The sequence below is a fragment of the Falco naumanni genome, chromosome 2 (genome assembly GCF_017639655.2).
Source record: "Falco naumanni isolate bFalNau1 chromosome 2, bFalNau1.pat, whole genome shotgun sequence".
Classification (NCBI taxonomy): domain Eukaryota; kingdom Metazoa; phylum Chordata; class Aves; order Falconiformes; family Falconidae; genus Falco; species Falco naumanni.
In genome coordinates, this window is record NC_054055.1 from 312,165 (window position 1) to 328,668 (window position 16,504).

At 49.9% G+C, this 16,504-nt stretch overlaps 1 protein-coding gene across 1 annotated transcript in view; it reads right to left on the bottom strand.

The window, feature by feature from the left end:
* The window catches only part of CLPB (caseinolytic mitochondrial matrix peptidase chaperone subunit B), a 92,299-nt gene that overhangs the window by 24,868 nt on the left and 50,927 nt on the right, over nucleotides 1-16,504 (bottom strand). Inside the window, exons 6-7 of the mRNA XM_040584966.1 lie at nucleotides 8,128-8,225; nucleotides 2,707-2,821 (exon numbers count right to left, since the gene is read on the bottom strand). Coding sequence (XP_040440900.1) covers nucleotides 2,707-2,821; nucleotides 8,128-8,225 — 213 coding nt within the window. The remainder of the gene's footprint in view (nucleotides 1-2,706; nucleotides 2,822-8,127; nucleotides 8,226-16,504) is intronic.

Here is a 16,504-nt window from a genome sequence, read left to right on the forward strand (position 1 = left end):
ATCAAAGCTTCCCAATTAGCCCGTGCTGCTGCCCCCAGGCACAGCCACTCTCCAAACACAGAGGGTGTCTGTTGTGTTTGCAGGGGGAGAGCTGGCTCTTTCCAGGGCTTCCAGATCACGCAGGACTCCTCTTTGTTAACTACAGCGCTATGGTTTGTGTATTTATGACAGCATGTTGCTCGCAGTTCTGCCCTGACTTCAGCCTGGTCTTACCTCGCTGCCCCATTTTCAGGCATTAACTGGGATGCACGGGTGGTTCAAGGAATTACTAACAGGATCCAGAGGCTTTCAGGCTTTGGACTGGCAAATCGAACCAAGTCTTGCCGAAGCCTTGATGTCCTTACAGTCTTTTAGTGCTCCCGAGTTTTGAGAGGCTGCCCCAAGCTTGTGCCACCAAGGAAAACCACCTTGCACAAACCACCGGGACCCCTCTTCTCCTTTCCCTGTGGATGCTCTGGCTGGGGCTGGGTGCTCCATCACATGCAATGGACAGAGCCTGGCCAGTGCCTCCAGCATGAGACCAGGCGCAGTGCTCCTCGGGAGGGAAAGCGGGTGGCTGGAGCTCGCAGGGCTGCAGCTCCAGGCTCTGCACGGCCAGGCTGACACCCCAGGCTCACACTTTGCAGGGGCAGTATAAGCAAAGCGAGGTTTTCAGCCAGAGATAATAGCATTTACTAGGCTAACCGATACAGTCAGACATTGTCCTCCTCTGCTCCACAGATGCCCAACACCCTTTCGTCTCAAAGTGCCTAATTGATTAACATAACGAAGTTATGCTCGGAGCAACTGTCTGCGCTCATCTGAAATTCGTGGTTTCTGTCTGGGCCTGTGTGCCTAAAAGCTGGTCTGTTTTTTTCCCCCAACTCCATCCTCTGGTCTGACAAAAAACATTGCCTTTTCCTCCAAACCTCTCTGCACACTTGTACGGTTCCGTCACAGCCACAAGAGGCCAGGCTCCTCATTTATTCCCTGTGTTTTTGGGTCTTTTTTAAAACAGTGAAAAAATTTGAAGTGCAGGAAAAACAGCTGCAGAAAAAGGCACCAGCACCCTAATTTGGCAATGAAGGCCAAGGGCTTTCAGCAGACCCAGACAAGGAAACACTAGTGAATGAAACACTCCAGGCTTGCACAATTTGCAGTGGACTCACAGGCACCAGCCACCATGTGTTTCACCACGTCTATAGGACAGACAACGACTTTTCAGGCAGAAAACACCACCAGCAGACTAGTAAAGGCAACGTGCTTTAAAGCGCAGTCTCTTAAGGAGGTGCCTCATATGGCATTCCTCTATCCACAGTGGATACAGCAGGAGAAGATGGTGCCCCCATGGATCTGTAAGGGCTCATGGATACAGCCAGGATCGTCGCAGGGACACGCTGCTGACAAAAGGGTTTATTTAGTGTTATCTTCAGTATTCACTGGGGGCACCTCCAGAAAGGTGGGGAGGGAAAGAGCTCAGGAGGCAAATAACCCTTCCGTTAGCTGTCATCCACCCCATCCTCCCCAAAGCCTGGCTATCTTATGACTAACCCCCACCAAACCTGAGAGCTCAGGATCGTAATCCCTGACCAAAGCGGGGCCAGGCTCCGAACTTCAACTGAAATCAGTCTGTGAGGCAAGAAGAGCTCTGTGCCATAAACTGCAGCTGCTTTGGCTGAGCAACTGTTTCCTCAGCAGCAAAACACTTTGTTTGACCCAAGAACTAGAGGCCACAAGGCAGAACTATCAGGAGGCAGATTTAAAATGTACAAAAGGGTGTATTCCTTCACTAGCTATGCAACGACCTGCCAAAGGATGCTACAGAGGCCAGACGTTTACAGGCCATCCAAGGGAAACTTGGACAAATCCATGGAAGAAAAATCTCTTGAGAACTGCTACACACAAAGATGTAACTTCCGGCTCAGGGTACTCCTGGCTTGCAAACCAGGAGTTCGGACAACGATGGACACTGAGAGAGCAGAGTGGGGAAACACCACTCTGTATTCCACTTGCCACTGCTCCCTGTGCTCTGGTACCAGTCACAGGACACTGGCCTTTGATCTAACGTAGTACACATGGCCAGGAAAGTGCGGCTGAAGTACATGCTCATATTTCATGTGGAATGAAGCCCCAAATCTGTGAGGGATACAGGAAAATTCCCCAAAGATATTAGACCTGTAATTCCCCCCTCCAAGCAATTTCACAACACAGCCCATGTGTGAGGGGCTTCTGCACATGAATTTGTATGAAACTGCTCGTGAATTATTAATGAGTGATATTCTTAAGCCAAACGATCCTGTAAAAAGATAACTCGATGTTCAAGTGTCATCATGATCAGCCACTGTGTTTAGCTGAGAGCTGCCCGTGTGCTCAAAAGTGGGCGGTGGGCATCTCAGTGACCAGCTTTGAGCTTCAAGCCACGACACTTAGCCTGAGGAGAGATCATCCCAAAGGAAAGTGCTTGTAGGCACCTCACTCTGGTGTCTGGGAGGAAAGCATCTGAGGGTCCTCTCTGCTGCTGTATGTGAAACAGCTCCTCTGGGGATGAAGAGCAAGTGTTCTTTCTCACAGCCAAGAAATGCCAGCTGGACCTCACCCCGAGTCCCCCACTGACTTCAGTGACCTGCTCCAAGGCAGCCTCAGATCAGGGCTTGAGGGAATGGCTTGTTTTCCATGTGGAGCAGAAGGTATGGAAGGGCAGAGCTGGTGGCATGTGAAGGGTCCTACCTGCTCCCACCGTTGCTATCGCGCTCTCCTGACCTATGATGTGCTCTTTTAGCCGCTGCTCCAGCGGAAACCTCCGGCGTTCCTCCACCTCTCTCCTGCGCTGCTCCTCCTGAAACTGTGAGAGGGAAGAAAATGTTGGGACCAGATGCTTTTTGGAACAACAACATGAGCATCGGGTAGGTACACAAGAGTTTTCCCCCTGCCAGCACTGCAAAGCCCTGCACGGGCATCCCTCTGACATGCAGACAGAGCACCGCAGCTCTGTCTGGAAGCACCAGCCCAAGCAAAAGGAAATTTCTGGATTTTCCAGAGCTGGAGGCTGAGGTAAGCAGGAAGGGAGAGAAGTGGGCAAGGTGCTGCACTGTGGGCAGCACTCAGGAACTGGCTTTGCATCTGATGGGAAACCCAGACACGGCACCGCTTCTGTAAGGGTGCCACAGAGGGAACACTGACACTGCTCAAATTTCCTCATGAGCTCTTAACCTGTTATGAGCTTGCTTATTTTGTAAAACCAAGCCTTGACTATTCTACTGTTACTTGTTTTCCCACCCCCCATGCATCTCCTGTTTAAAGAGTTCCACCCACAGGGATGGAAGAGCATCGCTGTGTGCTGCTGTGTATGCTGGGGAAGCCAGACACCACTGCTTTGCAGATGAACCCACAGCACCATGCAGGACAGCACTGGAAAAAGCTCTTTACTGGGGACATTTGCTTGCCTTCACCTCCAGCTCACAAGGAAGCTGGACCTTTGAGAGCCAGTTACTTCTGCATTGCTTCCACCCGGAATGCTTCCTGGAGCTGAAGGCTGAGATAGTGCACAGGGCAGTTCACAGAGGCATCTGACACAAGCACATCTCCGAGATGCTCGGGGATGGGATACAGGCAGAATCTCAAAGTGGGACTAGGTGTTATAGTGCAGTGAGCTTCGAGAGGAGAGGACAAATCCAGCCCCTGCTCATCATTAGAAAACGCTGCAAAACTTTCTGCTGAGCACCATTCCCCACCACAAGCAGAGGTTGGCCATCTCACCAGTGAAACAACCATCCCAGAAAGCCAGCCCTAGCTAAGGACAGAGCATAAATTGCCCACAGGGTCTGCAGAGTGGTCCCACATAACTGGTCCCAACATTTAACCCACCTTCCTGAAGGGGAAACACCTCTAACAAAACAGAAAGTGGTTGCAGAAGCTGCAGCAGGATCCTGCTGCCAGAGCCCGAGTGGATAAAACCCCCCAGCCAGGCTGCCAGTGTTTCCTGGGCTAGCAGTGACTCTGACAGAAGTTTTAAAAAAAATAAATAGCAAACAATCCAATTTTGGCTGGTGCTATCAGTCTCGCATGTAATGGAGAGATGCCATCAGCCCTGATGCCTCATACGGAGCAATAACTTCCCCGCGGATCCCAGCAGAATTGCACTGTGGGACAGACACCGGCGCGTCTGCGGTGATCCCCCCCCGGGCTCCATGTATGCCACGAGGCTCCAAGCGCTGCTCTTGCCATATATCTGTGTCTTTCTATATAACTCAATAAATCTTTTCTTCCTCTCTCCTTTTCCGACTTTCTCAAGGTGCAGAGAGCATGATCCTCATGGTCAGGATACTTAACGATTCACGTGGGTTTACAGCAAGGTGGGAAGACGTGCGTGAAGGGCAGGAGGGGATGCCCCTCTTCTGCAATGCCCTCTCCCTCCCTCCTTGGAAAACCAGCACTGTAGAAATCCCTGGGTAGGAAGACAGTCGCTTTCATGGGTAAAAAACTGTACTGGGTACGGTGCTTTTCCCAGGCTGTCCCACTTTGTTTTCTGCTCCGGATCTGCTCTGGAGAGACCTGCCCTCCCAGAAGCCATCTCCTCAGCAGAGCGGCCGTGCCACCAGGCATCCTGCAGTCAGGTCACGCTGCTGGCCCCGCGCATCCCAAGCCACCACCACCTTGAGCAGGGGACACCAGAATGAGAAAAAATCCACTGAGAAAACCCCATTTTACATCAGACTGGGATACAACCTGTGACAAAAAGCCCCACTAATCTTCAGCTTTACACAAGATGCAACCTTCCACTCCTTTCTCTTCCATTCCCCCCCCCCCCTCCATCCTCCTTCACAGGTACACATCCAGATTCTCCCACCTCCTTGCTGCTATCCTGACACCAGGGGCAGCTGGAGCAGCACATCTGGCCCAGGTTCTTGCCCCTGCCAGACATTTCTGCCAGAAGAAGCAGCTACAAAGAGTGCATCTGACTTCAGCCCTCAACGTTGGTGGCGAGGAAACCAGCAGCAGGAGACAAGAATGCTCTTTCCTGTTCTGTGGTGTGAAACGGTCAGTGGGGACCGTGTCCTCACCCTCTGACAACTGATCTTCAGTTCTCCCGATGAAACTTGTACGGCACATCACTGGCACCTAAGCAGATTAGCAGACCACAGTGGTGTTATGTGCTTAGAAAGAAATGCAAGGAGATTTGGTACTCTGCTCTGGCATCAAAGGCAACTGAACTCCTGTGCTCATCTGGGTTAAGAGGTTAACCCGATGCGATGCCAAAAGCGTGAGAGATGTTCTTTTTGAATAAGAGATTCTCTCTACCTGTGCTTTGGCAGACCTCAGCTGGAGATAATAACAGCTGGCTGCCTATCTTGAAGATGGTCACAGCAATCGTGTTCGTCAGCTCTCGTTATTCGTTACCCAGCGCGGCATCCCTCCCAAGCATGACTGCATTGACAGGAGAACATTCAGAGGAGAGAGGTTCATAAGCACAGCACCCGCAGCACCAAACCTCTGCGTACAACCTGCAGACGTGGAGGGGACAGCGTCTTCCGCCTCACAGGAAAAGGAATTTAAAAGAATAAAGGAAAGCAGGATGATAAACTTCTGGTCAGCTGCAGATGAACTAAGCTATGAGAGCCTCTGGAGATCTGGAGAGTGGTTCTCCCATGGGAAGGGCAAACACCATCTGAAGTAATTTTTGGGAGTTTACAGAAAGCATGAAACCAGCTTCCACTGCAAGGCTGCGCTGCCCCGAACTCTGCGTATAGGGCTGCCTGCGCTTAACACACAGAATTGCTGCAAACAACCAAAAGAGACATTTTTCTCAGAAAATATGCTTACACCAACAACTTGAGGACATTCTGGATGGAAAAAGTAGGCTGTGCTTGAGCCACAGCTGGATGTTTGTTTTCTTTAAAAGGTCCAGCAAAGGCGATTCAGTAGGGTGAAGTGGGCACGAGCTTCAGGTCAGGGGCTCCTCACACCACTGCTTGCCAGAAGGGAGTCAGGGGAAAGGGCAACTGTCTGCTTGTCCTGGCTGAAATGCTCCTTAAAAATCCTTTGGCAGCCACTGACGGAGACTGGAGAGGCCACTACACGGATCTGACCGGGCCCAGTACATCGGGGGAAAGAGGAGTTGAATGGCAAAGAAAGACTTGTAAGAGCTGAGATCAATCCTGGAGCTGCTTCCCTTCCAGTTCGATACGGAAGATGCTAGTTTCAAGGGCTACTCCCTTCCTTTTAGCCCTCAATCCATGACAGCTTATTTAAATTTCACCAGACCGTTTAGCAATGTGAACAAGCTCAAGAGTCCTAAACACCAGGCAAGTGTGGTCTAGCACAGGGAAAGCACGCACAGATTTTTTTTTTTTTTCAAAAAAAGAATAAAGAAAATCAAAATAAATTAAAAATACATATGAAAACTCCCTGTTATTCTGTCACAAGGATATGTAAATAAAATCTATGGGATGTGCCCATCCAGTAATAGTTCTGCCAATTCATTCTCTAGCAGTGATTAAAATGAGCAATAAATTCTCAAAGACTCTCGGTGGAATGCAGATACTGGGGTGGATGCAACCCCGGGAGCACCATATCCCCCCCAGCTGAATATTCATCACAAGCTGGCTTGACTGCCTTATGTTTTATATACAAGTACAATCATTTTCATCAGGAACATCTCTATAGATATATTTCCTTTCTCTCCTCCATCTATTAGTTAACCATAAAAACCAACGCAGCTTTTCAAACTGTTAGGGGCAGGTTTTCTTGCCAATGCTGGGCTCCAGAGACCATTTACCCGGCAGATAATTCCCCCCTCCACTCCTTCTCGTAAAGATTTCAACTATTTTATTCTACACTTTCCTTCCTCAAAACTTGCTTGGAGAGCTGTCCAAGCTGTCCAGTGCTTCTGGCTAATGCAAGAAGCCGTCACTCTGCAGAGGAGTGCCACGGTCAGGGTCCACTTTGCTGTGATGGAGGAGGAACAGCCCAAGAGGAAAGACCACTGTCTCCCTGATCAGGACAGGGGTTTAACATTTGGGAACAGGGTTTGAACTCCTCCTTGAGCAATGATTTTCCTCGGTGAGCACAGACAGTACAGCAGTTTTGACTGCCTGGCAGGCTGAATTCATGGTAGTATCTACTAGGTGCAGTCATTGACGCTGTTTTAATTACTTTCACCTACTTGTGGGCAAGTTCTTAATGTCAGGTTTCCACCATGCAAGTTCAAATTCCAGATTCCCAGTTCCAAACCTGTAGACGAAACTCTGAGGTGCACAATGTCAGAAGGCAAGTCTGCAACCATGAGCAAACCTGGCCTCCTTGTGCCTCGGTTTCCGCATTGGCATTCTGGTGGCACTGGTGCTACCCCTCACCGGGCAGCAGGGGACTTTCCTGCCCTGGCTGACCTGAGATTCTTGGAGAGATGATGCTCAAGAGGCATCACTCATCACCGCTGTGACAACCTCTCCTACTGATTGATAATTAGTTGCTCCTACTTGAATAAGGCCTCATACCCAGGAATTTTAAATCCTTGACATCAGGCTGCAGATCCCTCGTTGTCTAATAACCTGCTGCTCTGTAAATCTGCTTTCTCCTGAGGGTTTTAGAGGAGGCACTATGGCAGATGCAGTTCTTTTCCCTCTTTAAAATACCTTATAGCAGCGACACATGAATGGGACAGGGTGTGCTCCAAGCCCACTCAAGGGAGACCAAAAGGATGAGATGGGTGTTTCACAACCAAAGAGCAGAAATGGGCATCTTCTGCCTTAGACTGGTGCTCGTGAGTGCATGGATCCCAGGCCCACAACTGGACTCTCAGGACTTCTCAGACCTGGTTCTTTTACCAGGAATTCCAGAAAATACAGTAAAAACAACTCCCTGATGTGGGGTTACAGAACAGTATTACTGGTCCTGTGCAGGTCACTGTTGAGGAAGAAATGTTAAGATGGGAGAGGAGGGCACTCAGCCATGGGCACGGCTAAAATACTTCAGAAGCAGGGGTTTTATTCCTTATGCGTCATGTCTTTGATTTGTACAGACCTCTTTTGAAAAAGTGTGGAGATGGAGGTGTGCTAAGGTGCTCCTCCATCGCTTGCACCAGGTCTTCTTCAATAAAACTGTTCTTGTAGGGGGAAAGGAAACACAAAGCTACCTGAATCTCAGGCTCACCTTCGTCTCCGATGCTTTTAGCAGGTTCATGACCTCCCCTTCACGGGCATAATCCAGGGGTGTATGTCCCATCTCGTTCTTCTGCAGGGGGTTGGCACCTGATGGCAGGAAGAAATTAATAAGATCAGGCAATCAGAGTTCAGTCTTGGGGCAGAACGAGCAGGAAGCACATCTTGTGCCTCCTGTCCTAGCCGTGTCCCCTCCTAACCTTTGCTCCAAGGGGTATCTGGATCAGAAAGGGACAATGTACAACCAGCAGTTACATGCACGGGTGTCCAGGGAACAAGAAAAGGAATTGTCGCTGCTAACAATTGGCTTGGCAGGGAAGAGCTGCTGCGGGGGATGAGAGCACATGGTCACCAGAAGGAAATACAGCTTCACAAAAGCACTCGTGCCTGATCCTGTGGGAGCCACAGGGGACCATTACGGCTTCAATTGGACACACTACCCTTCCTCTGTTACTCCAAGCTGGAGCTGGAGATGGCTGTGGCCTACCGAACAGCTGCCCCCCTCAGCCACAGGAGTGGCTTCTGGGGGAAAATCACACTCTTCTTTAGAATTTAATTTAATAAAAATAGTCAACAAACCCCAAAGACTGAACTGGAGTGAATCAGATGGGCACCCTCACACAAACAAACTCACAGGGAGAGAGCTCCTCATCCTCCTTCCCCATCCCAGACATGCTGGATTGCGGAAGAACATGCATAGTCAAAGTGGTCCCAGTTGCAGTGATAAGAAGTATACAGAGGGAATCCTGAACCAGGCAGTCTGACATCAGGAGAGAGGGGTACTGGGGAATAGCCAGTGATGCAAGCAAGGTCTCAGGACTAATCTCTGACTCTCGGCAGCTACGGAGAGATCTCTAAGGCAGAGAGACCCAGCATTAATGTTGGTGCACTCAGTGACTCCACAGCAGCTTGCTGTTACCAGCCAGACACCAAGGGTTACGAGGATGAACTTTCAAATCAGCCTCAAACCCCTCAAACTGGTGCTTGAGCTGACCACCCCACCGGTTTCGAGGCTCCAGCAGTTATCGAGCCTTGAGAAGCAGCCTGGCGAGGGAAAAGCCCGTCACTCTGCTCATTCGCCTGTAAATGGTGGTGACAAGCTGCTGGGAAGGGCAGGTGACAGTGCCTGTGCATGACTGTGAAACACGGGAGCCTGGGCACTGCTAGAGCATCCCCGCTCTGCAAGGGGCTCGGCAAACATCTTCCATCCCTCTGGGAACAGGGGAGGCAAGCAGGTATGTTGGCACGCGCCAACCAGGCTGCAGCTTCTGCTTCTGCAACGCAGGAGAGCACAGAGCACCAGGAGTGCTCAATAAAAGCGAGCAGCAATCATAATATATGAAAGAAGTGAGAGGGCTCTCTGCAAGCAGGAGCCGGGGAGATTAGCCATTTCTAAGCATTGGCATCGGGGATCTATATTTGCTTACAGAATGAAAAATGTGCTCCATAAACATTCGACACAGAGTAATTTCTATTGCAAACCTTGTCATTGCAAATAAAGAATATGATCGAGACAGGTGAGATTATATACTGTCCAGGTTGGCCACTCAATATCTTTTAAAGAGACAGTGCTCCCACGCCCACCCACCCCCCCTGGCCCCCGCTGCTGAAACCCACCCCAGGTCTGCGCAGTGAGGAGGGAGGAAGTTTTCTGGCTTCTCCAAACGATGGCATCCTCGAGGCGAGGCCTGCTCTCATTTCAGATGAAGGTTGAGGGTTTGTTTGGCTTTGCCCTTCCCCTGGATCTATCAATAATGGCTATCCAATATTGGCCTAATCCCCCTGTTAATGGCTTTGACGACTTGACTAATTGCTGCAATAATTGATAGAACCCGACTCCTACAACTGGTCGATTCCAACCTCGAGTACCGGCAGCAATAAAATATTACACCGCAATAAATAACAGTGTCACTTTGCTCGCTAATAGAAGGTAAAAGTGGCGACCGGTTTGTCAGCGCCCTGGCCTGACCCCTTTCCCCATCCCCACCTCCTCCCCTGCCCTCTCCCACCGCGGCAGCTGGCTGGAGCGGCGGCAGAGGGGACGCCAACCTTTGGAGACTTAATAGAAGGCAATTTGTCACCTCCCACTAGCTGTCTGTAGCTGGAGATCGACACCTGGGCAACACCTCGGGCTGTGCAAGTCCGTCGCCTCCTCCCACACCTCCCTGCTCATATTAGGAGGCCCCGGCTTATAATATTTGATAAATAGCACGCTGGTTGACTCCCAGCATTCGTGCAGTGTCGCGCTGCTGGAGCAGCTGCATAAGGTCACTCATTGGGGAAATATGTTTCTGTCAGCGGTATCGAAAAAAGTTTAGTAGAGTGACAGGCCTCAATTTTTCAAATTTTATTAACTCCATCCTCTTAACAATTTGTCTTGAATTCCTTCAGATTCTGGATAACTGTCAATAGCGCTCACGACGTGGTGGGTGCTGGTACCTGGGTCCTCCGCTGCTGTCAGAGAGGACATGGGGATGGCAGGAGGAGGGGGCAATGGCAGACCAGAGGAGGCAATGACAGGGGCTCGCACAGGGCTTGGAGGAGCATCCCAGAAATGCTAAGCAGCCCTGGGACCCTGCCACAGCTCGGTGCTTGTTCTCCATCCTCCACTGCAGTCTGTCCTGCAGAGGAGTGGAAGTCTGGCTCGGGGCATGTAGCCACGTATGTGCCTGCTGAAGCAAGAAGAAGCCTCACACCTCAGACAGACAGAACAGGGCTCACAGTGGCATCGTTGACCCATACGGACACCCCAAGAGCTACGTTTCTCCAAAGACTGGACACAAAAAGGCTTGGGAAAGCCCTGGGCACTGAGACAAGGAAAGGAGTAAGTGTGAGGGCCTCATTTCATAGCACAACCAGATGCTGTGAAAGCTCCTGCTGCTCTTGGCTATCCTCAGAGGTAACCTCCAGCTGAGTGTTTGGATCCCGAGCCTTTCTTCTGCAGCCCACTCACCAGGGGCTGCTCTGGGGACAGGGGACACAGCTGCTATGCACTAGCATGAGAGTCCGTGTCCTGGTGCCACTCCAAAGGTCCTATCTGCAAAAGAGCCAGGCAGAACTGGTGGCAGTATGGTAGACAAGACGCTAAAATGCTCAACATTTGGTTGTCTTCCATCATTTCTGTCCCAAAGAAATGATATTGGTGGCAACCAAGCGCTTGGGAGAGTCTCCGGTGCAGAAGACAGCACAGCTTCAGTCAGGAAAGTCATGGGAAGCTGCTCTCCTCAGCAAAAAGCCATCTCCAGTCTCCCACAAGCAGAGCTGCTACCTTCAGATATAAGGTTGTGGACCAGGCACTGATTTTGCAAACATCTCTTTACAGCAGCTGTCTAGTCATCACACAGTCATTTCAGCAAGGGTTCCTCGAGGCCCCTCCAGTCATTCAGGTCCCCATCAGACCCTTCCCAGCAAGAAGTATGCCTAGCCCACCCTTGCCTGCAGTGCTGGCAGGGCTGCAGAGCCTACGCTGACACGTCAGCACGGACTGAGCCCTCCACAGGACCAAAGCTGCTCCCTGGCCACAACACAAATCCAGGCTCAGCCCCAGCTTCGAGCCTCTGCCCCCAGAAGGGTCCAAGCGCACTCAGGCACGGGCAGGGATGGGTGCTGGCAGCAGGGCCCAGCCTGTCCTCGGCACAGCAAGGGGGACGGACAGCGCTCCGATCGCGGACATCCTGGGCACCTATCCCTGCTCTCCACAGCATCACGCAGGGTTCGTCACCCTGCCCTGCACCAAGGAGCACCCCAAGCGCTTTCAGCAGGCTAAGTGAGCACCCCTCCTGCCAAAGCCACTGCCTTGGATCCATCACAGTCCCGCTTGCCCATTCTGTGCTCTAGCATGCTGTGGGGATTTGGGGACGACCCCTCTTTCTGCAGCAGATCACAGGACTCAATCCACAGTTTCCCATGGGGGAAAAAAAACCCCAAACGTAATTTTTCTGAAGAAGGAAACTAAATCCCAGAAAGAAGAGCCTGGAAATCCCCAAGCCCACGGTGGGTATGCTGCTGAGGATGCTGGAGATGGGCACACAGAGCGGCGACCACCCTGAACCAGGGAGGCTCTGAGCAGCAGACCAGCACTGGGACGAAAGACGCAGCTCCAGCATGCTAAATGCAATTTGCCACCACAGTTACACCTCTCCATGGCCCTGCTCAAACACCACCATAGTCTGGGATTCACCAAAAGGAAGCAGCTCAAACTACCTGCTGGGGATTACATGGTGTCATCAGCCATCAGCTTTGACAAGAAATGACATTATTATTGCTCCACATGGCTAGTTAAAGTAATATAAAAAGACTTTTGTCCTCCTGAGTCTTCTGTGATTGAATTAGCATGATCACCCCTTTTTTCCAGTAACGTAAACCTGTTTTTAAATCAATAAGACACATATTTCACAAGCAGCTTTTAACACACAACTTTCATATGGAAGTAGCCACCCCAGCCTGTGATCTTACCACCTTCTTCCTGCCTTAATTTATTTATTTCAATAAATAGAAGTGACACATTAAAGGGTACTGCTCCACTTGCTGGCCAATGACCTTTAGCTCTTGCCAAAGACCTGCCCCTGCTACTACATCTGACGTACCTTCCCAAGTGATTGAATTTCCATGAGAACATAAGCTCCCCAGGGAATATCCTCACATCTCATCAAGGGAAGACCAAGAGCAACATTTTCAAAGGTACCGGGTGGAAGTAAAAGCCGCCGGCACACTTGAGGACAACACCCCTGATGATTTAGCATCCAGCCCTACTGCTCTTTTACTTGGTGGCATTTGCTAACCACCCTGGTTATGAGAGTATAGGAGATCAAACCATCTCGGTGTACTGATACACTGAGGCTAATTCCGCCTTTGGTGCCTCCAGTGAAAGCGTTATTCTCCGTGGGAGTAAACGCTCAGCACACTTCAGGGCAACATATGGCTCGAAGATCTACTAATTCCTAAAGGGGGCTTATAAGAAAGATGGGGACAGACTTTTTAATATGGCCTGTAGTGATGGGACAGGGGGGAATGGCTTGAAGCTGAGAGAGGGGAGATTTCGGTTGGACGTGAGGAAGAAACCCTTCCCCGTGAGGGCGGCGAGGCGCTGGCCCAGGCTGCCCAGAGCAGCTGTGGGTGCCCCATCCCTGGCAGGGCTCAAGGCCAGGCTGGACGGGGCTGGGAGCAGCCTGGGCTGGGGGGAGGGGGCCCTGCCCCTGGCAGCGGGTGGGACTGGGTGGTCTTGAAGGTCCCTTCCAGCCCAAACCATTCTGTGATTCTACAGTTCTTCTGGGCCACACCTGGCTGTGCCATCTTGGCCGGTGATGTGGGCTTGAAGCTGAGGCTGTGGGTCAGCCCCCACCACAGCCAGCAGCTGCAGGCTCCCAGCCTCTGACTTCCCCCATACCCTCACACAAGTCCACACCCTCACAAGTGTAGTCCCTCTTTGAGGGAGCTACAAATGTAGCCGAGAAGGTAACTGCAGAGATGCCACACTGAACAACGAGAATCACTCGTTAGTGATTTCTAATATCCTCATTAAAAATGGTAGTACTGTACAATGCAATGGTACCATAAACACTAACCACAAGGTGCAAAAAAGATTTAGAAAATGATTCCCAAGCATACTGTTGTGCCTGAATCTGGTGAGATCACACTGCTTTTCAACACTTACTTCTACACAGTTCCTTGAATCCTTTCCTTCTGCCACCAAATGAAGCATCACTTTAATGAGAACCCAAATGAAAGAACTTCCTTTTAGCCTGATACCACTCTGCTCTCCTCTCCTAACCTGCAGAACTTTGCATCTGATGGCATTAAAAATACATTTTGCCCCATCTGACCAGGCTGGCAAATCACCCATCTCTTGAGGATTTGTTCTCAGTGTATTCACCTACTCATTACTATGACTGTGCATGGTTTTTAATAAATTTTAACACACAGATGACTGAGCAGAGATATGGAGCCTCAATACTCAGGTGAAAAAGTGATGTAGGAAGGAAGGGTTCAGACTTAATTAAAACCTAGATGTTCTGGAGTAGAAAGAATCTACATGGAAAGGAGAGATCCTCTAAACCAGAAACATCCAGAGCTCCTGAGATGAAGATCAGATGCTGATCAAGGGCAGGTAAGAAGCAGCAAGGAGAGATCCTCGTGGAGGTGCAGCTTAACCAGTGCTTGCAAACCTTGTGAACCAGCCTGGGAACAAACCTGTGCATCCTCCTGACAGATGGTAGTGGCAAAGTCTAGAACTAGGACGTGCAAGCTGGAGCGGAGGCACGAGAGGAGACTGATATCAGCAGGTAGGAAAGTATCAGCAGGATGCCTAAACGCCAGCATATAAACTCTATTGCAGTGAAGGAGCAAGTCCCACTAGTGGAGCAGTAACGTTGTGTATTAAAGACAGGAACCGAAAAGAAGGTAAGGAAGTTGATTGTACGAGCCAGTAACACAGAATTTGTAAAGAATGGAATGTCCTGAGTAGGGAAAATGCAGCACTTGGATCACACCTCTGAGAGATGAAGGACATCATAACACACTAAAAAAACCCACAGGGACTGCAAGGGTAAAAAGTACGCTACTAACAAATTGATAAATTGCTAAGAACCAGAGACTAAGGGCTGCTTCCTGAAGCAAGTAGTCAGGAAGCTCAGCCTTCAGTCCTGGACAGAGGAAAATACTTTCTCCAAAATCTCAGCTCCTAAGCACCACACTCCTGCTTAACTTAATTACAAGCAAAATCCAACAGAGAATCGAGCTTGGTTCCAAAAGAGAACGGCACAAACCTTGCTAGAGATAAAACGGCAGCCCAGCAGCAGCTAATTTTCAGAAACATGGATGTTAAAAACTAAAGAAGCTCATGCTACTTATTAAAAAGTCTTTATAATGAGGAAAGTTAGGATCTTAAGAATAAACCACCCCCCATCCTTCAAAGCTGGGAAGCTGCATCCAGATGAGGAAAACAGAGCAGAGCATTTGCTCTGTCAAGTTAAATGTAAAAAGCACAGCTCAAAAACAATTTAAAAGAAGCCCTTGCTTCAGGAATGAGAACTAGAACCTCTTTTGGCCATATCAGAAGCTGGAAGTCAGCCTGAGGAGGCGTGTTTCCATCGGTGATCAAGACGAAGCAGGAGGGCTCAAGCTGATGCGAGGAATGGCTAACTGTGCTCTGCACCCGCCCTTACACAGCAAACCTCCCGCACCAACGTGGGACACGCCGCAGGAACTGCCTCCAGTTGAAGCATCAACAGAAACAGTTTTAAAACATTACTGTTAAGAAATTGCCAGGCACAGAGACTCTTCACTGAGGAGCTCAGAAGGAGCTCAAATACCAAATTATCCACCAGCGCTAACGAATCACAGCTTGTCACATCCACTACGGGACAACAGCGGAAGGCAGCCAATGTGACACCAATCTGTGAAAAACACTTACACATGGAAACACAGCAGCAGACGCGTGGGGAAAACACATAAGAGGAAAACTCAGCACAATTTTTTTGGTAGAAAGCCTTGCCTTCCTGAGCTGGGGGGGCCGTGCCTGCCATCACTGGTCAGGCGGCAACTGGATCTGCTCTGTGCAGATGCACCTTTGATGTCCAAGAACCTTGGAGTTCCTCACCTAAGAAGCAAGCTGTTACAAGAAAAAGGCTCCACATGGATAAATAATGAGTTAAGCACTGAAAACAAAGGATTTAAAGCAGAGCAAAACTTAAAAGGTCAGTGTCCACAGGGGAAGAAAGTTGTCCAAGGGATTTCTGCTGACGCCTGTGTGGTCAGACCATCTGTGAGTGACTGGAGTGAGAGCCAATACTGACATGAAAAAGATGACTACCAATACTGATTTATTCAAAGCCATTTAAGAGTGACGAGCTGGCAAGCAAAACCCAACTCGGATAATAAACGTAAACCCATGCACACATGGAAAAATCAGTCTGAATTACATACAAGCAGTGACAGGCACTGAGCCACCCTTCACTGGGTAAGTGAGCACAAGGTGTCCGAGCTGCCACAAACAGTTCTATGAACACATTAACTTCATACTGAATCAAAGCAGGAATTAGTTCAGAAAGAAGAAAGCATCAGACATTTGTCCAAGTTTTCCTCCTATGCCCTGTTCCTGGCTGCTCTCAGAAGAGGTGCAGGGATGTGGTCGGATGCGCTGTGCTCCCAGCCGTGCCAAGTCCCGCATCACCACATCGTTAGGCACCAGCAGTAAGTGATGTGCCTGGAGGAGCTTGCTCTGCAGATGAGCAAGATAAAGGATGGAAGAAAGAGAGGAACATCTAGAACAGCGAGCCACTGGCAGGGCCGAGAAGCATGCCAGATCTCCTGAAACTCAGCCCAGCACTTATTTATTCAGACATGTCGTGTCCCGATCGTGTTTTGTTGTT